Source organism: Odontomachus brunneus, unplaced genomic scaffold, assembly GCF_010583005.1.
Source record: "Odontomachus brunneus isolate Ranch 3 - 2012 unplaced genomic scaffold, Obru_v1 Obru_scaffold_027, whole genome shotgun sequence".
NCBI classification, from domain to species: domain Eukaryota; kingdom Metazoa; phylum Arthropoda; class Insecta; order Hymenoptera; family Formicidae; genus Odontomachus; species Odontomachus brunneus.
The window spans coordinates 993,399-1,016,729 of NW_022639477.1; the positions used below are offsets into that span (position 1 = coordinate 993,399).

Below are 23,331 nucleotides of genomic sequence, written 5' to 3' on the forward strand. Positions count from 1 at the left end.
TATACACACATATATATATATATATATATATATATATATATATATATATATATATATATATATATATATATATATATATATTTACATATATGATTGCTGTGTCTTGTACAACTCGGGGATCCTATATGAGGATTCGCGACGTATTTTTACGTCTTTTACCGATTGCTGTGCGACATTACGTCGCGCGAGAACAAAAATGTCCAGGCAGTCCATGAAAAGCGCGGAAAGATTACTGGGTTATAATAGCGCGGTGTGCGCTTGCGTCGGAAAAATTCGCGGCGGTGACCATGCACCGTCGGCCAGCATCAGCGATGCGAAAATTGACTGACCGCACGTGAAACGCGATTATCGCCCAGTAATTTCGCCGGCGTCCGAATTCACCACGGAGACATAAATTCCCGGAACGCGAATCATCATTGATGCGCGCACGCGCGTCCCCGACGCGACGTTCTTCGCCATCTTTTTCTTACGCAAGGTGGCGCGCGAGTTTCGCATTCTCTTGTCCCGCTCGCGCATTTTATCTCTCCGTGGTGTGATGGTCGGTCCTAATTAACGTCCATTAACATCGTCTTTGTTGCCTCTCTTGTGTCTAACTTTTATAAAGTACACTCATATGCGGATCGTAATTAAAAAAAGAAAAAAAGAAAAGCCACAACAGCGATACACGTACTAACCGGCATATAATGCTATTTTCTCTGTTTGTTCTCTGTGGCGCCCGTTGTTGTATCCACCTGAACACCTGAAAAACAAAACCACTCACTGAAAAAAACCTCTCAAAAAATCTCAAAAACTCTACCTCCAGGTCTTGAAGGTACTAATTAAATGCCTCCAAATCGATTGAACGCTTGTTCGAACGTTTTTGTGCATGCACAATTTTCTTCTTTTTTTCACTTTTGGACTCCGTTCGCACTGGCTGACGTTGACACCATTTTACTTTGGTATTCTGTCCTCCTTTCGTGCACATTCCACGATTGCTCACGATTCCTTGTTTCTCCCCGGTTACTCGATCTCTTCTTTCTTTCTTTCTCTTCTCGTTCTTCTTCTGCTTTTCATTTCGATGTATCTAAAGTTCAGACACGCGCGCTGATTCCCTTTTCCGCTGATTTTCCGCTGTGACGATGATGTGCATGCCCTCTCATTGCGAATCGTTGAAAGCTGCGTGCGCCCATGCCGCCTTCTCGGCGAAGCCGGCGGAATCAACGCCGCGGAAACTTTTTGATTACATCTCTAATTTGATACGAGTCCGTTACACGTGTACTAGTCGTTAGTAGATAGAAGTCAGAGTAATTGCGTTATCCGCAGCACATGCAATTTCTATTTTCTGCGAATAAAATATCGAGTGCGAGGAAAACGGCATGCAGCGGGTCTCCAGCGACTCGTTAAATTAAAGCTGTTCTGAGTGTTTTGATCCGTATAATTGAAGACCGGCAATGTTTGCGCATCAACGAGACGCATTGTTTTTGTGCTTTTTAATGGCTTATTTGTAATCATGTATTTCGCATGTGGATGTATAAATTACGTTTCCAATGAGAAAGAACGAGAGAAAAAGAGAGATAAAAAAAGGCGCGCTTTTCACCGATGAATCGTCCAACTAAACTCTAGAGGAATAATCAATCGGGGACTTCCCCTCTCTCTCTCTCTCTCTCTGTCTCTCTCTTTCCTTCTCTTTTTCTCCGTTTCGCGTGCGCTTCAACTTAATCTGCGATCGCCTAGCGATTACCGCTAATCTCTCTGTCTCTCGGAATAGAAGAAGCGATCAGTCCCGTCAGATAAAATGATTTTCTTCTTCCACCGATCTTACACCGATTATCTCTTTCTCCCACCTTGCATGCGGAATCGTACGTTCGCTGTCCCTCCCACCGGTATCGTCGGCATTTCGCACGAGTGCCTTGTGGGTGGCTTGGCTAGTAGTGATACGTGTTGCGAATAGCGAGGAGAAATATCGGGTAGCTGTAAGTAGATGTCTCGATGGTGGAGCTTAAAGGCAATTCGTTTAAAACGAGAGCTTCCTTTGACGCTCTCGATCCTTCCTCCGCCTTTCTCGCGCTCACTCGTTCGCTCGCAAACGCTTTCCATCGGGGCCGGGGAAAAGCGTTTGCGGGTGGAGTGCAGCGTGGAAGGAGGATGGGCGCCGACGATATCGTTAAGAAATGACATCACTCGGGACTCTCTCTCTCTCTGTCTCTCTCGCGAGAGACGAGATTGAATTGCCACGGTGCCACCTCGCACCGCCACGTCGTCGTAGCATCGCGTCCCTTTCTTCCCGATCGAGGGACGGCTAACGCGCGATAAAAAAGGGAAATAAGAGTCGAATAAAAAGAAGAGAGAAAACAATAACGGGACGATAGCGCTGGTTACAGCGAGCGATAAAAACGAGATTAGCGCGCGCGTGGAATTAACGTCCGATTATCGGGACGAAACAATGGCGCGTGGCACGGTTCGCGGAGGCTCCGTGCATAATATCTTAATTGAAATCTATGCTAACCACAAATCCTATGGCGCGCCGCACCTACCAGACGCCATAAGCTAATTGGATTAGATTTTCTCTCGGTCGAGATTCACCTACTCTCTCTCCCTCTCTCTCTCTCTCTCTCTTTCTCTCTCTATTTATCTATTTCTCCGTCTTTCTCTTACTCTGTCTCTTGCTCTCACTCTATTTTCTCGTATTTTGTCTCTTTCTCATCTTGTTATTCCGCCATCTGATTTTCACATTTCTTTACATTTCCGACTGATTCGCTTCTCGCTCGTCTACACTCACTCTGTTCTCTTCGTCTTTCTCTCCACCTGTCTCACCGATTCTAATTTCTCTCTCTCTCTCTATCTCTCTCCGTCTCTCTCACGACCTTGTACAATATTATTACGTGCGAGAATACACATATAGACGCGCGCGCCATTTCCAATCGAACATGTAAATCCATCTCCACGTGGGACAGAGCCCGAGCTTATTAAGCCGGGTCGACCTCTGATTAGCCTCTCGTACAATTTCCGCCTAGAGTCTCGGGATACACCGCGGTCTGTAATCCGGATGTTCGAGAGATCGCGATCTTATTACTCCGGCGCTGACACTCGCGATATGGCGAGTTTCGCGCTCGTTGGCCGGCGCTTATATTCGCGCGGACATGAGAGTATAATCGCGGTGAATATATTAGCGTTCGCAAATATTTACGCGGATTCGCGAGGAGTTCCGGCTGCCGGGGGATGATACGTTCGTAAAATATGCTCAAACGCATGGTCAGTAGCTACACACGGAACGACTCATTAAATATGTAACGCCTCGCAAGCGAGTGTGCGCGCGTGCCTGTCTAGATACGTAAATGTCACGCGACTGTATAAGTTTGCGGGTTAAATATAGAGGATCCAGGAAGAGAGGCTTCTTTAACATTTGCGGTACAATCTTCTGGGCACGCGGCGCGAAGGGCCGCGAGTGTATATACGCGTCGCACCTACACTCACGCGCTTCATGAAACTTGTAAATAGAAGTTGGACCTCATCGATATTTCACTTGGCATGCGAGACTGCAATGTCACACCGCTTCCTTCACGTCACAAGATTTCTCTTACTTCAGCTTTTGATCTTTCGTACTTTCTTTCTTTCTCTCTCTTTCTCTCCCTCTCTCTGTTTCTCTCTTACCCTCCTTGTTTTTTCTGTCTCACAAGTTCTCACGAGCTCGTCAAGGCGGATGCAATTTAGTCTCGATGTGAACTTGCTTCTTTGAAGTGTACTTCGTGTATATACTCTGATTAAGAATGTATATACATATAAATATCTATTTTCTTCTTGTTACTACTACTCTAGAATATATATTTTGTATATATTGCATAAAATTCTCGTTGCACACACACGTACAAAGGACAGTCTCTCTCGCCGTGTCACTTCACTATTGCTCCGACTCATGAGCAATCACCTTTTCTGTGTGTGTTGACTTCGATGTCAACGGATATATTTGTAAATAACACCCCACGAGAACTTCTTCTTCTTCTCGGTCACTCTCGTTTTTTTCATGTTCCTCGATCTTCTCTCTTTCTCTTATCCACTCTGTGCTATTCTCCTTTCTCTCTTTCTTTCTCTCTCTATTTTTCTTTCAATTTTTTAGTCCCAGGACTTTATCGATGCCTATATAAAATAGAGAGACTGGAAGGTGCCACTCGATTGTCAGATGCACATTAATTTCTATCTTTTCCCAGACCATGGCGGCGACGAAGAGGAACGCTGGCCTGACATCCGCCGTACCGCGGGCGACGCTGAACGACGAGGAGCTGGTAAGGACTTGCCCTTTAATCGCTATACTTCATCATCGCCACTTCGCGTCACCGGTTAATAAACCAAGAAGAAACGTGTTTACCCCGACGCGCGAGCTGCGGAGGGTTTAGCTACCGCGCTACCCCGTTGGTATTTAAGTACTCTTTGCAAGAGGGAGACGACTGAGCCCCCGTTCTAGCGACATTTTGCACTGTACCGCGGTGCGTATCACGCGGACGCGCGTGGACGAAGCGACGACGCGACCACCGCAACGTAAAATCTCCAAGCGATAATCGCTCGGACCTTGCTTTTATTATCGTCCGTCACGCGCGATAACGTAACCAAACGCAAAAGAAATAAACCTCGCGCAAAAGAAATAAAGGTCAAGTTCGAGGTCGAAAGTGCAGGGACACGCGCGTCCGGTTTGATCCGCGCGAGCGTTAGGACCAATGTGTCAAAGATGTTAACGTCGACCGAGAAGAAGAGACACACGCGCTGACACGCGTGTCTCTCTGTCTCTCTCTCTCTCTCTCTGTCTCACTCACTTTCTATCTAGCTGTCTATCTCCCCCTTTGTGTATCTCAGGCAGGCGTGTTAGGTCGCACGTCATTTAATTTTAAGTCTTCAATACCGGCGAGATCCGCCCCGAAGGAACTCGACTTTTAACCATTGGACTCTCTTTTCTTTTCATACGAAACGTGCTGCATTTTATCCTCATTTCCACGCTATTTTCTTTCACGTAAGTGTGGCCCACATGAGCCTGTTTCTGCTCTTTCTTTCCTTTTCTCTCTCTATCTATCTCTCTACTCTGTGTCTATTTATATTACTTTGGAGCAACGCGTAGCAGCGTGACTTAGTGTAAAATATATTAGCGGCTAGGACAAAACACGTGAGCGTGTGTGTGTCTGCGCGTGGTGCGCGCTCGCGAACGTCGCGCAAACGCGTATGCGAGAGGAATTCGCGTGCATACGTGTCCACGTATCCATCAGATGAGAAAGTAGTGGTCGATACGCCAAGCTCGTCTCCTCCCTCACACACACACGCACACACACACACACACACACACACGTGTATACACGCGTGAGGATACACATAGAGAACGCCTGTAGGGATCTACGCGAAGTATCACGGCAGAGGGTACCGCGTCAGAGAGAAATAGCTAGGCTAGTGCCAGGAGTTTCCGATCCCTGTGACGTCGGATGTTCCTCGAATAACTGGTGTTCTTTTCCACTTTGACGCGCGACACGCGCTAACGAGATATATTCCGGAAGCTCGCGCATGTACAATTCATTTAGACGTCCGGCGTATACCTAAGATTCGGCCGACACCAAGGCGGCTCACTGATGGTCTCGCGAACGGTAAATACGAGCGCGGTCAACGCACGTCACACGTGGTCCTTGGCCGGTAAAACCGCAGTTACTTTCTTACATCAGCTTCCGGGAGCGAATGTCGAGAAGCGGGCTATACGGATTCAGAAAGATTGATGCACCAGAGGAACATACCGAGCTCACACGTTACTCCCATAGTGCTTCTTAGCGGATCGATGCTTTTACACCCCCGCGCGCTCTCTATCTCTCTCGCTCTCTGCCCGGATAGCACGACATCCGGAAAGCGCGCCGTCTCTCTCTCTCTCTCTCTTTCTCTTTCTCTCTCTTTTTCCTCTCTGTCACCTTCCTCTACGGAGCGCTCCACGTGCGGGACCTTACGAGGAGCAAAAGGAATGGTAGGAAAGGGAGAGCGTAAAAACGCGTCCCGAGAAAGGCGGAAGAGAGATGGCGCGTGAAAATTCTGGATGTCCGATATCAAACGTGACGGAATGATCTCCTTACGAACCGTGAGAAGCTCGTGTACGTATGCTCGCGAGTATAGGTGATCCTAGGTGATCCCTTCAAGCATGAAAGAAAGATACGGCGAAGAAAAGAATACGATAGAGACGCCCTCGAAAACCGCCGAACGACGAGAGAGTCATTCTTCTTGTTTTCGAGAGGCACGCGGGAGTAGATGCCGGGAGGTCGCCTGAAAACGCCTCTTAGCGTATCCAGTTCGCTTTGCTGTCGCGGAACCTCGCACGTGGGGTCCTCCTTAAAGAGGAAAAAAAAGAAAGAAACTAAAAAAGACTTTGCGTATGCATATGGTTTGCGCGCACTTTGAACCGAGTATGCGAGCAAGAGATCCAAAAGCACGAAGATCTCCGATTAACGAGCGAGCATTTATTTACATATGCCGATTTTTCAAGAGAGAGACTTGGCGAACATTCGGACGGACGAGAGAGAGAAAATGAAAATCCTTCGGTTCTCTGCTCGAAACGCGCGATTTTAAGTCGAGACGGCCACGGAAAATAAGAATTTGATCGAATTAACCAAATGCCTGGCGAAATATGAACATCAGAATTCCGTCTGAGAAGTTATTAGAATCTTGTTCAGGTTAACAGGATTCTACTCAACCAGAAGTCTTGTTGACTCGAACGAATTTCTGGTGACTCCAACCGGAATTTCTGATTTGTTCACGTCTCACCAGACGAACTTCCGAACTTCGAATTCAAACAAACTCTTTGTCCCCCGTGCATCTGAATGGAACCGATGAACGGCCGCGAGATCGATAAAAATAATACGGCAACAAGTTGAAAGAGCAATTTTCACGAAAGGTCAGGATGAGCATAGCGATCTCAATTCCTCAATCGGGAATAGCCCCGCTGATAGACTGATGTATACAATACGATTTCCGGTATGTGTATAATCCGTTTGGTTTCGATTTTTCATACGCGCGGCTAATAGAATTTTATAGCAGACCGTGATTCGTCGTGATTCGCTGGCTTATTTGCGAACGTCGGGCACGACATATTCATTGGGTCGCGGTAAACGCGACGTGATGCCCGCGGAATAAAATCTGAAAATTTTCCGGAGAGACGCACCGCGTCTCGTCATCTCGATCGAGCATTACATCGAGGAAATTCCGGAAGAATCGAGAGACTCGACGAGACGCGCCGGACGGCAAAGAATGCGACGACGTCGTCGCCGTCGTCTCTCGCGCGATGTCAACTCTGTACCGAGCAGAGGACCGAAGTGGCGAGAGAAGCGAACGCGAGTTTGTTTGCGCAAAAGAGACCCGCTCGCGTCTGCCAAGTCTCCCGTTCCTCCTTCAAGTCAGACCTCGAGTGCTGTGATTTTTAACGGCGATGCAATCGCTCGATCGTACACCCGCAGAAGATGCACGTGTACAAGAAAACCCTGCAGGCGATGATCTACCCAATATCCTCGACTACTCCTCACAATTTCGTCACTTGGACGGCCACATCGCCCACCTACTGCTACGAGTGCGAGGGTCTGCTTTGGGGCATCGCACGGCAAGGGGTGCGCTGCATGGAGTGCGGCGTCAAGTGTCACGAGAAGTGCAAGGATCTCCTGAACGCCGACTGCTTGCAGAGTAAGTAATAACGCCAGCCTTTTTATGCTCCGTATCCATCGCGTTTGGCCGCCGAGCGCGGTTATCGATGATTCTATGATCCGCGTTACGAGGTTCATTGGCTCAACCCAAAAGTTCGCCTCAATTTTCAAGTCAAATTTCATTTCGCTGTATTTCATACAGACCAATTGTTCGTCGGCCAAGTAATTGTCTATGACTCTTCAGCGACGTTCTAATATATACCTTCAAAAAAAGAAGAACTGTAGTTGCAAGCTGCTATTTCCTGCAATCCCATATTCCAAGTAGAAACCTGTGCCGAAAGACTATCTTTCTTCTAACAAAGTAAACTGTTAATTTGAAGTCTACTAGATATTATTCTTTCTTCTCCCTTTGAACTAAGAGGAACATGTTTATCGGGAAGCATTTCTCTTGCTGCAAGAATATTGTGTTTAGAATATTTTCCTTTTGGTTTCGAAAGAATCATTCTTGGAGTCATATAATTAGAATAAATATGTTTAAAAGATAACAAAAATATTTTTAGCGGTACTAATAACATATTTACTTGAGTGCAAATGATAAGGCTCTCAAGATCTACAATCAAACTTGAGAAATTAAAACAAAGAGCCAAACGTCGTTATTGAAGTGAATGAAGGTTAATTTAAATTGTTTTTATAATTACAAATGTATAATAAATTATATATTTTATGCGCTGAAGAGGATCCCAATGGAACCGAAACGTTCACTTATTATACATATTTATAATTTTAATATGCGATTCAAATTGACCTTCTTTCGTTTCAACAACGGCGTTTGGCTCTTGCTTGCCTTAATTTCTGAAATATTTACTTAAATCTAAATCCTCTTGTTATTAGCATCCACCGAATAAATATTTTCTTAAATTTTCTCTCTCTCTCTCTGTGTGTAAGAATGAAATCCTCTAGGATTCAGATGATTCCGTTAAGGATGAGATTATATTTCTTTGGGCACCTTCTTTGGGTACATTCGTAGAAAACCTTTATCACAGAAAATTGCCGGTTTTTCGTCAAAGAAGACAGAAAATCGGACCGGGCTGTTTGACACTGACTCGATACATTCTGATTATAAAATTACTTATATTTATTTCTTATCGGGGTAAATTGCGGTCGATGAAACGCGGTGATTATACAAACGACAGGGTTCTTGGGAAGAGAATAGCCAGCAAAGTAATATAATTAATTACAGCGGGATTTCTCCGCGGAGAGCTGATGATATCGTCTTCAATAAATTAGCTTGCGTCACGCTAGGTGTCATCGCGCGTATTTGCGTAGCCATTGTAACGAAGCGAGATAAACGATGGGATTTATCTGCGTGCTTGTACCGAACGTTCTAGAAACGCCCGAGAAGTATGGGCGTGATGTCTCATAAAGTCGATTCGAGTACTCGAAATTGTCTCTCGTCGAGAACGATAATAGACACGTCTCGAAGACTCCGCGCCGTCGAAGTCGCTGAGGCTACGCTTCGACGCGCAATAAGTCATCGTAATTAAGAGCTCCACCTATTAACAAGCGGGCAGTAATAAAATCAGGATCGCCGCGCGGGAGAAGGAACAAAAACCGAGCGAGGTCAAGGGGAGAGAAAAAGAGAGAGAATGGGAGAGGGAGAGGAAGAGTCTTGAGGTTCGTTAAGCAGATTTTAGAGAGCAGCAAACGAACGGACATGCATTCGAAAGACTTTTTTGTCATCCTCGTGCGGCCGTCACTTCGGAACAAATTAATAATTAACCGCCTTCGCGTATTAAACACGTTTCGACGTCTGTTGGTCGCTTCTTGCGACGCGCACGCTTCGTCGCTCGGCCGGCCGCTATTTCCGTCGTCCGGCGTGTCGCGTCTCGCGTCAATAAACGAATATTATTCTCGTCTCATAAAATCGATTTATGACGACTTGTGTTAAAACGTCCGCGCGCGTGCGAAATTTTTACGAATTGGCCGGCCGACGCGGTGAAATAACTTTCCGCGAAAGCTCGGTCGTAAAGCGCCATTCAACAGTCACGTCACGCGAAACTTGAGTATTTTTTATCCCTGCCTCTCTCTCTCTCTCTCTCTCCCTCCTGTCACCCTCCGTCGCAAAGTTTGCGCCCCTTTCCGATATTACGTGACATGTGGAATCCTCCTCCCACATAGAATATGCAAAAATCTATATATACGAAGTAGAATGTCTATCTGTATGTTCCCTATAAATTCCTAAACCCTTTGACCGATCTAGACCAAATTTTGCATAGTTACTCTCTAGGAGCCTGTAGAAAATATAGACTACCATGAAATCCTATCACACCCTCTCGCCTTGCTTTCATCTCCTTGACACTTTGATAACTTAGATAACGCCGGGTAGTTTTAATTAATAACTTATAATCATATATTGTGAGTAAAATATATTATTAGACCGCGCTATTGTCCTTTTCTAAAATACAAATAATTCTTCTAAGCAAAATATCAAATTAATTACTTTGTCTCTTAATTTTACTTGACAGAAGTTGTGCTTTTAAAAAGATAAATATTGCAGAATTAGAATTTTGATTGTTAACACGAAATAAAATTATTTTTATAGAACATAATATTCTTATAAAAATTTTGATACAAAATACGTGTGATGCTCCATGATCTTTGCTCTTCCCTTCCCCACTTTCTGCTATCACAAACCCTCACGCAAGCTGATAGAACCCATCCCTTCCTCCTTCGTAGTGGACGTAATTGTTGAATGATCCTCTAAATCTATTTCGGCCCGCATTTCTCGGTCCGGTAAAGAATCGACTAACGATTACGGCGAATTTTGTAAACTGTTCCGACGGCGCGATCGGGAAATAACGATGACAGCCCCCCTAATGCCCGGCTGCTCGTCCATCAGATTTTCAATTTGATCCCAGGCGGAATCCTCCCACTCTCCGCGATCGTATATCCCTTTTCGCTTGAACACTATTCGCTATCGATTTGTGTAGCGCCCCCGGACTAATGATTCCCTCTACCCCTTTTACCTTCTCCTGTCCCGAACTCGTGGCCGATAAAGTTTCTTTCCTTGATCGGACAGTCCACGATTAATTTACAGCCTCCCTCCCTCTTCTCTCTCACTCTTGCGCGCGCTATTGCTCTCTCATTGTCGGCGACTCGCCGCCGCGCCACAGTTTGCCCCGTAATTCCGTTCTCGATTAATTCCCACTCATACACCGCCGACTGATGTAACTTCGATATACCGGGTGTTCCCCCGAGGGACGATCGTGTCGCGTCGTATTGCGCGTTTGGCCTTTCCGCGCTCTCTCCTTTTCCCCGTAACCGGTTGATTATCTCGCGACATGCGGTTCTCCGGTGAGCAGTCGGGTCTGAGTGAGAAATCGGTGATTGCGGGAAAATTCCTTGCACGGAATTGTCTCGCTCGCGCGAGGAGCTTCGGAAACCAGATCGACACACCGCGATCGTGTTTCATCATATTGAATCGCGCGTCGCGCTTGCAAAAGCTCCCGTGCCACCAGACCCCCCTGGCCGCATTTAACGTATCTGATGCTCGTAGATTAATACGGTAATCAAAATCGACGCGACTATTACGCCACGCCGCGGAAACGCACGGTCATCTATTATCGCTCAACGCGATACGTCATGTCTTCCAGTTCGTATGCAATTTTGCGAAACGCAACACCGACCGTTATATGGTGTTACAATATTAGCGCCGATCCGGGCTGATACCTGAGCGTGAAAACGTACGGTATTATTCGATCAGTGCGATTGATATGCGGAATCACGCTCTTTTTCTCTCCCTCACTCTCCTCTCCCTTCCTCCTCCCTTTCTCTCTCTCTCTCTCTCTCTCTCGTTGGCGGCGAGGCGATATAGAATTCTGATCCCGGGGCAAAATCGCAAGCGTGTATACATTTTTCCCATCTTTTATTTATTTTGATAAGCGTTTTATCAATAATATTAATCGGCGCACGTTGAAGAACACAACTAGCACCCCCAGATTATATAATAAATCTTTACTCGCGAAATATAATTTTTCCTCTCTTTTCTCTCTTCCTCCTTTTCTGTCTCTCTGTCTGTCCCTTCCCCCAATGCCTGCTTTCCTATCTCCGAGCGAAGCAAAATATTTTATATCGGCGTTCGTGTCGGGAGCCAATCGAGGGATAATCGATAATCCGATTAAATATTTAACTGGGAATTTGTTTATTAACGTAGCGTTAATGACGCGTCGAAATAACCGTACGCCTCCGCGAATATTGGCGAAACGGGTGCCGGCACATATATTTCACACGGCGAGAGACAACATTACAGTTTCTTTTCATAGAAATTCTTGTTAATATTGCATGTCTTTAACAGTTCAGGAATGGACTGTCAGTAAGGTATTTTTGCTGAAGTACATAATAAATTTCGCTGAGCATAGCAAATGTTTTAATGACACATTTCGACTCCTAACGTGTGTAAGCAGCGCATATGAGACAAGAGAATAATAGATGAGTGTCAATCTCGATTACGAAATTCTGCAGTAATAGAATTCTCTCCGTGCGTCGCGCTGTTTCTCGCTTCTATTGTATCGTTCGTTGCTTCTGCAGGGGCGGCTGAGAAGAGCTCGAAGCACGGCGCCGAGGACAAGGCGATCAGCATAATCACAGCGATGAAGGAGCGGATGAAGCAGAGGGAGCGCGAGAAGCCGGAGATCTTCGAGCTGATTCGGTGAGTGTTCGCTTACCGCGGCCGTCGTCGTGTCGCCGCAGCTTTTCTCTTCTTTCCTTTTGTCACACAGCGCCAGTATCACGACCAAGTAAGTCGCGATCAAGTGCGACGTATTGTGCAAAAACCGCATTTGTCGGTCGCCCTGTTGACACGCGGCTCGTAGCTCGAGGACGAGCGAGATGTTAAAGGTCGAACTCGCCGCGATTTACCGGCCGTTCGTCGCCACTGCCACGCTATTTTCGGACTGGCGTGCCTACCTGATTGATGTCCCGAGATCGATGACACACGATCGCTGCACACCGTCGTGCGAAACCTTACGGGGGGAAAAACTTCGTGCCGCTCCTCGCCGAACCGTTTGGCGGATTCTCGCGAGCGAGAAGGCCGTTCAAAGTCGTCCTTTTAATCGCGGGCTAATTTAGAAACCACCACCGACTCTTACAATCCGTTCGCGTGTTGCTGTTTTTCGTTTCGAAACTCGCCCGCGCGCCCCCGAGCCCTGCAAGCTCAGTCGCGATTAAGTCGCGAAGCTCGAGGGAAAAGATGTATTACGGCGCAAAGATGGATCTCGCTCGCGGGAAATCGTTGCGCGCGCGTGGCGGAAATGCGCCACAATACGCCCTGGGATCAGTGTCGAGTATTAATCTATTAAAATTATGGGCTCGAGGATTCGCGAGAGCGACACCATATGCTCCCACTCTCCCTTCCTCCTCCAAAAAAGACAAATCGACAAGTCCTACGGTCTATCGAGAGAATTGTGTATCGAATACACGCGCATAACAACATAATACATTTGCCTGCAATAATAATCTTCGCGATATTATTGATTTAACGGCGACTGGCCGGCGGGGGTGGGTATGGATGAAGGGAATGGCGATGGAGGGGCCAGGGGAAACCGCTCATTCAATAAACGTGTTATCCTCGCGAATTCGAACAAGCCCTCTCTCGCCGACGCGAAATGATCTCGCGAATTAATATCACGCGCTCAATAAAATCGCTATTGACATTTGTATACTTCTTTGCCGTGGAGTTCTAGTTGGAATCTCCCATCCGATCTCGTTTCGCGCAAACTCGTTGACAATAACACCAGTTGTTGTTTCGACAGTTTAGTAATCTTCTCTCTTAAAATGAATCAGTGAAACATCACTGAAAACAGTGAATACATACTGATTTGCAGTTATAATGTTGCACTGAAAGTGCTCAGTGCTATACTTATAACTGATATCAGTGATTATTCACTGATTCACTTTAAGAGAGTTAGTTGCCTGCATGGAAAAAAAAGATTTGTTACATACATATATATGGACAATTAAACAGAATTTGCTGTGTTAGCCATTTTTTCTTTGTTACAGGAGCTAATTTTCTTGCTAGGATAACAAGAAAATCTACACTTGCAACAAAAAAAGTAGCTAAAGCAGTAAATTATGTTTGGTTGTCCATCTGTAGCAAATTTGCTACGTTAGCCACTTTTCTTACTGTACACTGTAAAAACTGATGTGTTAAATTTAACATTTTATGTGTCTCAAATCATCCACTCTCATTTATGTGTAAATTTAACACATCAGTTTTTACAGAGTAGGAGATGTGTTAAATTTAACATTTTATGTGTCTCAAATCATCCACTCTCATTTATGTGTAAATTTAACACATCAGTTTTTACAGAGTAGGAGATGTGTTAAATTTAACATTTTATGTGTCTCAAATCATCCACTCTCATTTATGTGTAAATTTAACACATCAGTTTTTACAGAGTAGGAGATGTGTTAAATTTAACATTTTATGTGTCTCAAATCATCCACTCTCATTTATGTGTAAATTTAACACATCAGTTTTTACAGAGTAGGAGATGTGTTAAATTTAACATTTTATGTGTCTCAAATCATCCACTCTCATTTATGTGTAAATTTAACACATCAGTTTTTACAGAGTAGGAGATGTGTTAAATTTAACATTTTATGTGTCTCAAATCATCCACTCTCATTTATGTGTAAATTTAACACATCAGTTTTTACATAGTAGAAGAAAATGTTCTTGTTATCATAGCAAGGAAATAGGTTACTGCAACAAAGAAAAAGTAGCTAACGAATCATGTTTAACTGTCCATATACAGCAAATTAGTTTGCAGCAAATCCTTTTTTTCCGTATGTGCGTTTCGCCGACAAGCAGTTGTGCATGGCCTGAGTAGGCCTTGGCGACGAATGCTCACTTGGGTTACGTTCCAAAACGTCCTCGAAGATTTTATTTAATACCTATAGTTCACGTTACATATACTATAGAGTCTATAGAGTACTATAGAGTACTACTATAGAATATTATAGAGTCAAATAAAATTCTCCTCAAAAGGGAATTTGGAATGCAACCTTGGAACTTTAAATTTCATGGGAGAGAAAGTGAGCCTACCAGCGAAACGGATAGGCAACCCGTCGTACTCCAACCTGTACGTAAATGAAATATCCTGTACGTCGCTATTGAAAAACAATTGTTTATATAGCTGCACGCGAACAATGTTTACGCATAAAGTCCGATGCAACGAATAAAGTCCGATTAGCGTGCGCGACTGGTATCTTGACGTTGATCAGAGATTCATACGGAACGCCGCCGTTTCAAGCTGCTTGTTGCAGCGAGTGCTAAGTGAATAACGCTCGCGCGGTTTAGACACGTCGTTACAACAAACGTCTAATCTCGCGTTTGCGCGCCTCGCGCGTCAATCCGCCGCTGCGCCCGCCGTCGCTCGTGTCCTAATTAATTAAGTGTCGCGAGATATCTCCGTCAACGCGCGCCGATGCGGGGGTTTTGCATCTCGATCTTATTAGCCGAGTAGTCGGCTTGCGCGACGCGTGAAAGCGAATATATAAACACGCACGCGCGTGCGTGTGAGTTGACGATAGGAAGCAGAGTTATGCACGCGCGGGAGCTCCGTAAAAGCCGGGCCGATAAAAGCGCGAGCCAGCCGGCCGGTTAATGAAAATCAACGCGTTAATTAATATCGCCGCATTACACATAGAGCGCGTATAGTCCGATAGTCGCGCGAGCGGGGTCGCGCTCCGGCGAATCGATATGCGCGTCCAATTAGTCCGGCATTAGCATATCACGGATGTGTGTATTCCTTTTCCCTTTTTTCTCCCCGTCCGACAAAAATAAACTGCGAACGACGCGCGTTTCGCGATTAATTGTCCCGCCGCGTCGTCAAAGGGGAGAGATATTAATCATTTTTTTTTTTCTGCGAGTCACACTTCGGACGAGCACACAGACGGACCGATAAACGGGCGGCGCTCGAGCGACAGGACAGGACAGTATACGACGCGAATTAATCGGGCACGCATTAATATCCCCGGATATTTTCGCTATTTTCGCCGGCGTAATTCAGCCCCGCGGCGTAATTAGTGCTCGAAATTAGTGGAACAGCTGCAGCGATCGTTATACATCGACCGTCGGGATAAAGCGACGCGAACGGCGACGGGCTTGCGATCGACTCTTGGCGCGGCAGCGCAAGAAATATCGGCGACAGCCGCATGTATGCCGTGTATGGTGCCGAAAATATCGCAGTTAATTTCACGCCCTCAGTGATAACTACACGGAAAAAAAGATTTGCTAATATATGGACAACTAAAAATATTAGCTGCAGGAGCAAATTTTCTTGCTTTCATAGCAAAGTTATTTAGTTGTGATAGCTAAAAGATTTGCTAATATATATATTAGCAAATCTTTTAGCTATTACAACTAAATAACTTTGTTATGAAAGCAAGAAAATTTGCTCCTGCAGCTAATATTTTTAGTTGTTCATATATTAGCAAATCTTTTCTTTCCGTGTAGTTATCAATTAAGGCGAGAACTAATTATCAATTAAGGTTGCGACGCGCATCGGGCGCGCGTCGACAACGAGTACGGGACAATTCGCGTCGTTTTCAAAAGTAGAACCCGCAGCGAACATGGCGATGTGCAGTGGCGACAATAAATGAGACATGAACGGGGCGCAAGACACGACGCGTCGTAGACGCGAGGGAAGATGGACGAGCGACGAACCAAGCAAAACCGTCGGCACAAGCAAGTGAGGTCCGGTCTCGTCTTCTCTGAAGCGAACGAAAGACGCATGCCAAGTTCTGAGGTGACCAGACGTCCCGTTCTCCCCGGTACAGTCACAATTTCTTCAACACCCTTTGTTCCAGATTCGGCCAAACTGTCCTGGTTTATTTCGCTCAAAGGAGCTTTAATATGCTATTCTCAAAGAGAAACATTCTCAAGCTCCAGTAAACGCGCCAACTCGGTTTTTCTTCTTCTTAATTTTAAATGAGACTAACAATATTTCGTCTCAGCAATAGCTTCTGTTTTCACCGTGTGTAGTAGATCTTCGTTGGTGTTAAATTTTACACTGAAGAGAAATTATTCACTGAAGATTATTATTTATCGGAAATATTAGATTCGATCGGATATCCTGATCGAATATAAAAATTCATCGTTATTTTGATCCGTTTGTTAATTTTTTATCGGATAATTTCTCTCAGTGTAATATAAGTAAAATGTTGTTTTACACATAGACGTAAGAATACATGGACGTAAGAATACATGGAGTGAATTGCAGGGGTGAAGCCCAAGGGATAAGGGAAATGATTGTATGTATTGGAGTTGACATATCATTATGGCGACGGTCGCTGTTTTTATACATAGATAGTAGATAAAAACTCCGACACCAACATGGCCGCGACAATGTAATTCTCTTACCCCTTGAGCTTCACAGCCTCTCGTATATAATCGCACCTTTCGCTCCGTCCATGTATTACGTCCATGGTTTTACACATGTGTGTATATATAAATAATTTTCAGTGACCCTTTTATCCCCTCTCCCCCTCTCCCATTGACATATTTGTGAAGTGTCCCGGATTCGAAACTGGGAGATCTGGTCACCTTACAAGTCCAACTCGGCTCCAACAGGAGCTCCAATATGAGAGTCCCCGGGTAGGATATCGGCCGGTCGAGCGACGATACCACGTCATCGGGCAATCAACGTTCTCATTAGCGGCTTGATCGATGACCAGCCGCTTTAATTAGAATCGGCCATTTGTCCGGCGAAAAATTTCCATCGGCTCGATTGACCAACTCGTCCCACCGTCCTTCCGTTCGTATGCGCGGCCTTTGCTCGCGATGTGGGACAAATTCAGCGAGAAACGGCGCCGTCTAACAAACGGTCTGTCCTACAAAGAGAATCTCCGAGCTCTCGAAGGTCGCCGAGCCGGCGTCGGGTCGTCCTGCGACGCGTTGCGCTTCGCGGATCGCCGGCCATGAAAGCGCGGTTTTCATCCGCGAGATCGCGAGAGAACGTCGACTCAAATTCGGCGTCGACTTAGATTTCGCTCTTTCGAGCTCAAGCGTCGCTAAAGGGAGGAGACAGAGATCAGAAGTGACATCTTTCATGGCCGGGACGATTTTCCCGCGAGGTCATTCGCGCCGAAGTGGTTCGCGGACGGGACGACGGGACTTGGCGCGACTTGGCGATTCGCGCGTATAAGAGCGGATAGGACGAGACCGCGGCCGTTGGCACAGCTCATGTGAAAGAAAGTCTCGTCGGAGTTTAGGTCAGTCTTCGGGGTCGACGAGAAGGCGCACTCGGGTCACATGATGTCGGTGGAGCAGTCGGTTTTGGACGGTACCAGCAAGTGGTCGGCGAAGATCGCTATTACAGGTTTGTGGGCAGCTCGTGCTCGCCGGTACCTAACTCTGGTCTTGCACTCCATACCCGAATGCGACGAGCGCAGCATCCATGGTTCTCGTCCTATACATGATACCATTACATATGTGTACTGCGTTTGCCTTACATATTTTGATCTGTGCAGCGACACACTGTTGTCCCCATACACCCGCATATATACGTATATGTATAAAAGGATTTTTGTATAAACATATACATGCGGAGAGAATGTTATAGTTTTTTTCTTCTCATGCAAACCCTTTTCAATTTGCTTCCAGCGGTGCAGGAGTAGACTGTCAGTCAGGTCTTGCTAAAGAACGCAAATTTTTTAATAGCGTCCCAAACAATACACTAAAAAATGTTTGAAGGACGTCCAAAGGATATCTAAAAGAGATTGGATGTCTTTGAAATAACTCTAAGATATCTTTTAATAGATTGTGCTGCCTGGGACATTTCAAATACAAATAGCATGTATGAGACGAAAAGATAATAAATTATTGCAGGACGTCTATCCATTTCTCAATCAAAAAATTCCATAGTAATGCTTACTATAAAATTCTCTCCATGTGTACGAGATTTTATACATATATGTACGCGCGTAACCACACGATTACTTTTGACTCTTATTATTGTTATTATTGTCATTTGTACCTTACGATCAGATCTGGCGACTGGTAACTGGCTCTGGTGGCTGCCGCGCGCTGTGTTGTATTGATTGCCATGGACACACCGTCAATATTGTATAGCGATTGCCCGCCCGCAATACCATTGCCAAAAGGCGTTCGACTATCGCACGAGAGCTGGGCATTACGCGATCCGCGCTCCTTGCATTACATTAAAATCGTTGGCTATAAGCAATCATTGCCTATTGACCGTTCCACCAGTGGAACCTTGCTTCTTGCCCGCTACATTCCATTTCTCGCGCTGCACTTTCGTTTGAATAACGACGAATGCATCGCCGGTTCTACGTGCGGTGGTCAAGCTACTTTCGCAAGCAGCAACTCCCAGTCTCCGAAACATCACACATTCCCGCAAGTCCAAAGTCCCTCCGCCAATACAGACTACCACCACCACCACCACAATTATTATTACTGGTATGTGTGCGCGTGTATGCGCTATGCTGCTGTTACGTGTATGTTGCTGCGTTTTCATAATCTACATTTGCCGCTGGATGTGACGGTATTGCGCGCTGATTATTAGTGTACACATTGATTGGACACATTTGCCGGCATTGCCGCTTCCTGTTTTCCCTTTTTTCCCACCCCCGCTACGACTCCCGGTCGCTCCAATTTCACGGCAATCCGACCGGTCCGTTTCGACGAGCCAGCCGGCGAGATCGAGTTTTCAGGGCTCCTCGCGTCGGTGCGCGCTCGGCGACTCGCCATAGTCGTCATTCTTTCTCCCTCTCTCCCTTTCTCTCTCTCTTTCTCCTCCGCGAAGCGGATGCAGGGCAGTTTCGCGTTTCACTGCGCGAAATGGAATTGGCGATCTCCCAGAGACAACGTCTCGATTAGCTCTGTGCTGCAGCTCGGCTTGGAACATTTCCGGGAGCCTTTCTCGGTGCCCAAGCAGCGGCTAATCGCCGATCGTTAACAAAAATCATTCCGTAACTCTCTCGACCCCATGGCCCGGATTCGGGGGAGTAAATGTTTGGCCTCTGTTTGGCGCGGCGACGCGCTCAGATGTGTGTGGGTTTCCACGGTTGTGGGTTCGTGCGCGTACCGTGCATCGCGCGTGTCGTGCGGTCGTGCTGGTCAGGTATCACGCGATGCACCCTCCCCATCCGAGGGAATTCAATCGAAAGTCCATTAAGGTCACGTGGCAACTTGTTGTGGCGGCAAGTATGTGCTGCCGTTGCCATTGTCTAAGGTACACTCGGAGCTATAGTATCTGCCATGAGCGAGTCCCTGACCGATAGGCCAATACCACACACGGTTACGTCTGTCGAATGTAATCTACCAACCACCTGTAATCTTCGGCATATCGGGGACGCGCTCCGCTGCGAGATGAACCACTGCCCGACAAGCGCGCTCGCTCATCGATCATCGCTTCATCAATCGAATCGCTCATTGACTCACCCTGAATCGACCTGTAGCTCATCCTCTTTCTTTTCCACCTCGACTGGAAATAGATCTTGCGTGTCGAAGACGAAAGGGGAAGGAAATGAATTCGCTCTCTCTCTCTCTCTCTCTCTCTCTCTCTGAATGTCGAGGATTCCTTCATGTAAACGTACCAGGTTCTCGTTCGACGCGTTTTTCGTCATGATGAAAAAGAAGTACGTCTATTGGCCGTCACAGACGAAGGAAATGTATTCCTACTTTGGTGTTACATCGCGCTGGTGAATTATATATTATTAAGTTCGCCGGGAAAATGCGCGTACAGTGGGTCAGTACTGTGTATATATACATACATGCAAAAGTTGAACATAGTTTCTCCGTTCTGAGTGCGGCATCGTAGAAGTTGATTCGCCGCTGAGGAAACACCATCAAGTCGGTATACATCGTTTATGTCTACTTTACGTAAACAAAAGGAATACGCTTGCCACAGCGTATCGATCGATTTCTTTTCGCAACGGGCTATTACCGCGCGCAAGTAGAGAATAACGCGCGCCTTACCGCCAGAAACGGTAGCAGAGGTGGGAGAGAGGAGAGAAGAGGATGTGTGTGTGATCGAGAGAAAAGTTTCGTCTAAGTAAAGCCAAAGTAAGCGAAGCGCGCGCGGTGTTTTGTTCTCTTTTGTATTCGCCGACTCCGTTCCGAGGTGCCCGCACGATGCTGAGAACTATTGTGCCCTCGCATCAAAAGGGGAAATGAATTTCTTTCTTCCACTGCCCGTCCTCGTCACTCTGAAGAAACGTTACGCGCGGCTATTACGAGCGGCGTACTTACAAAAGGAAGTTCAGGTCGATGAGTCTTGGATATGTCGTAAACAAATCGAAAATAAGAAATATATGTTTCTTGTGAGCGCTTTCTCGTTCGTTTAGAAGTCGAACTAACCCATTCAAGTTAATTCCATCGATTTGATCGTGAATAGATACCCTCGAAGCCGTGATTCAGGAAGGAATTTCCTGCAAACGTTTTATTGCTATTTGATGTGTAGGAGTCATGAACGAATTTTAATTTTTCTGTTCTTTATTTCTATTTATCTTTCTTCTTTAAAATATATAGAACATGAAAATTCTTTTTTAAGAACGAAAAATAACATTTTTTAAATAGCCGCCGTTTTCAGTTTCACAAATTTTGGCTTTTTTACAGCATTTTCTTGAACGCTGCCTTGATTCGCTCAAAATTTTGGTCAGTTTGAACTGACCGTTGTCTACTAGTTCGAGAAAGATCAGCAACTAATTACTGCTACTGAAAATATGCAAGCAATCGCCGAATCATTGACTCAAATAGCGATATTCTAACATTAAAATGACAATAAGCGCGTCGTGTTAAAATAATTTATTGCTTATTTTAAAAGTAAAATTCAATGATTTTGATACATTGCTCTTTTATCGTATAATTTGCCATAATTGAATTTCACAAATTCTCTATTAGGTTGTAAAAAATAAAATAAAAATATTAATTATTATTTTATTTTGTTATTTCTCCCGTTTTAATAAAACAATTCCCGTTTTAATAAAACAATTCCATGTTTTATATTTTATATTTTTGGAAAGAAAAATAAATAAAATTTTAATAATGTTCGTGATGTTTGCCTCTGATTTTTCGCAAATGTCATATTTTTTTCAACATACTTGTTCCCTTATTATTTTTATAAATCCTTATTTTTATAAACTTCAAAATTTCTGTAAAGGCAAACATTGTAGAGAGCTTTACGCAACTACTCCAAACGCAACTACTAACCAAGTACTCAACTATGTGTGGTAAGATTATTTTCCGAGATTGCATCCACGAGGCACAAGCTGCAAACATCGCGCTTTAAGTAGATACAGACGGAATACGTAGGCAGGCGCCGTCTGACCATAGCGCGTTTGTAACTACTTAGCGCGATGTTTACGACTCGTATCCGAAAATTTCGGCAATCTCGGCAGCAATCTCGGAAAACAATTTTATCGCAAAAAAGATAATTTTATTGAAATATAATCTCGGGAAATAATTTGATTACAAGAATGTAAGAATACATATTTTAAAAATATAAGAACATATAAAAACATGTTCCTTCTCGCACGTTTAGTAATTGAGACAATTCCTCGAAGTTAATTCCATATATTTGATCATGAACGAATCACCTACATAATAGCCAAAGCTCGTAAAAATACAAATATATTATTTATTATTTTAACTTCTTATTACTCGGTTTGTTACACTTATCATTTGTCCGTCCATCTACCGCAATATTTATCATGTATATTGAAGGGTATTACTATAGATAAAGATTATTATTATTTTAAAATCAACAAGAGATATTTCGAGATTGTGAATGTTAGTCCTTTGCCGCAGAGAAGTTTAACGGTAATGTTGACCAATGGCCGACGAGAGAGCTTCGATCCTCCAACCCTCTCTTACTTTGGACACACAAAGACGTCCATTGCGAGGAAATTGAATTACCTCGGAGTACGCGAAATTATTCATAAAACTCGACTACACACAAAATTACATTTTAATTTATAATTTTGTACAGAACCTCGAGTTGACGTGGCAGCGAAGAGGGAGTTTCGATCACGAGCGGAAAATAGCCGCGATTATTCTTCGATGGGAGAGAGAAGAATTAAGGTTTCCTAATAAGTTAATAAGTAGCCAGAGGGCTAAAGGTTCACGGCGTAGCAGCGAGTTTGAATCACTTGAAGCTGCGCGATGTGTTGAAAACGTACAAATCGCGGCCGGTGGATATGAATTCTTCTTCCGGTGACGACACGCCGCGACGGAATGCATTCCTGGTATTGTCGTGTCGCCGCTCTTCCCGACTCTAAACGATTATTGCCACGACAAGAAGTCGACGTAAGTCCCGAGTTGGCGATGGGCCACGTAAGTCGAGCAACAAGTTTTCTTATTCCCAGGCTGGTCAACTCAGCCGTATGAAATAATGCTAATTCCACGTTCGCGAAATAAGTTAACAGGTGGTAAGAGCGACGCGCTCGTCACCGTAAACGGAGAAAATTGTAGTGAAGATTACGTTAAAATTAAATTTTTTTCCACAATGTTTTGTGCAAAGCTGGACTATACTGAAATTGACCGTAATTATACAAGAATAATCCAACTTACATAAAGTATGTTTTGAGAAAAGTGAAAATCAAAATTGAATGATTTAAAAAATATAAATAGCACTGAGATTCTCTCTCTCTCTCTCTCTCTCTCTCTCTCTCTCTCTCTCTCTCT

General features: G+C 44.9%; 1 protein-coding gene across 15 annotated transcripts in view; it reads left to right on the forward strand.

The window, feature by feature from the left end:
- The window catches only part of LOC116842854, a 140,762-nt gene that overhangs the window by 95,430 nt on the left and 22,001 nt on the right, over window positions 1–23,331 (forward strand). For 8 of the 15 annotated variants that reach the window (XM_032812602.1, XM_032812603.1, XM_032812601.1 and 5 more), the window contains 5 exons: window positions 803–811; window positions 4,185–4,259; window positions 7,443–7,662; window positions 12,210–12,330; window positions 17,898–18,004. In XM_032812602.1, coding sequence (XP_032668493.1) covers window positions 803–811; window positions 4,185–4,259; window positions 7,443–7,662; window positions 12,210–12,330; window positions 17,898–18,004 — 532 coding nt within the window. The remainder of the gene's footprint in view (window positions 1–802; window positions 812–4,184; window positions 4,260–7,442; window positions 7,663–12,209; window positions 12,331–17,897; window positions 18,005–23,331) is intronic. The other 7 variants (XM_032812605.1, XM_032812608.1, XM_032812609.1 and 4 more) reach the window with 5 other exon arrangements.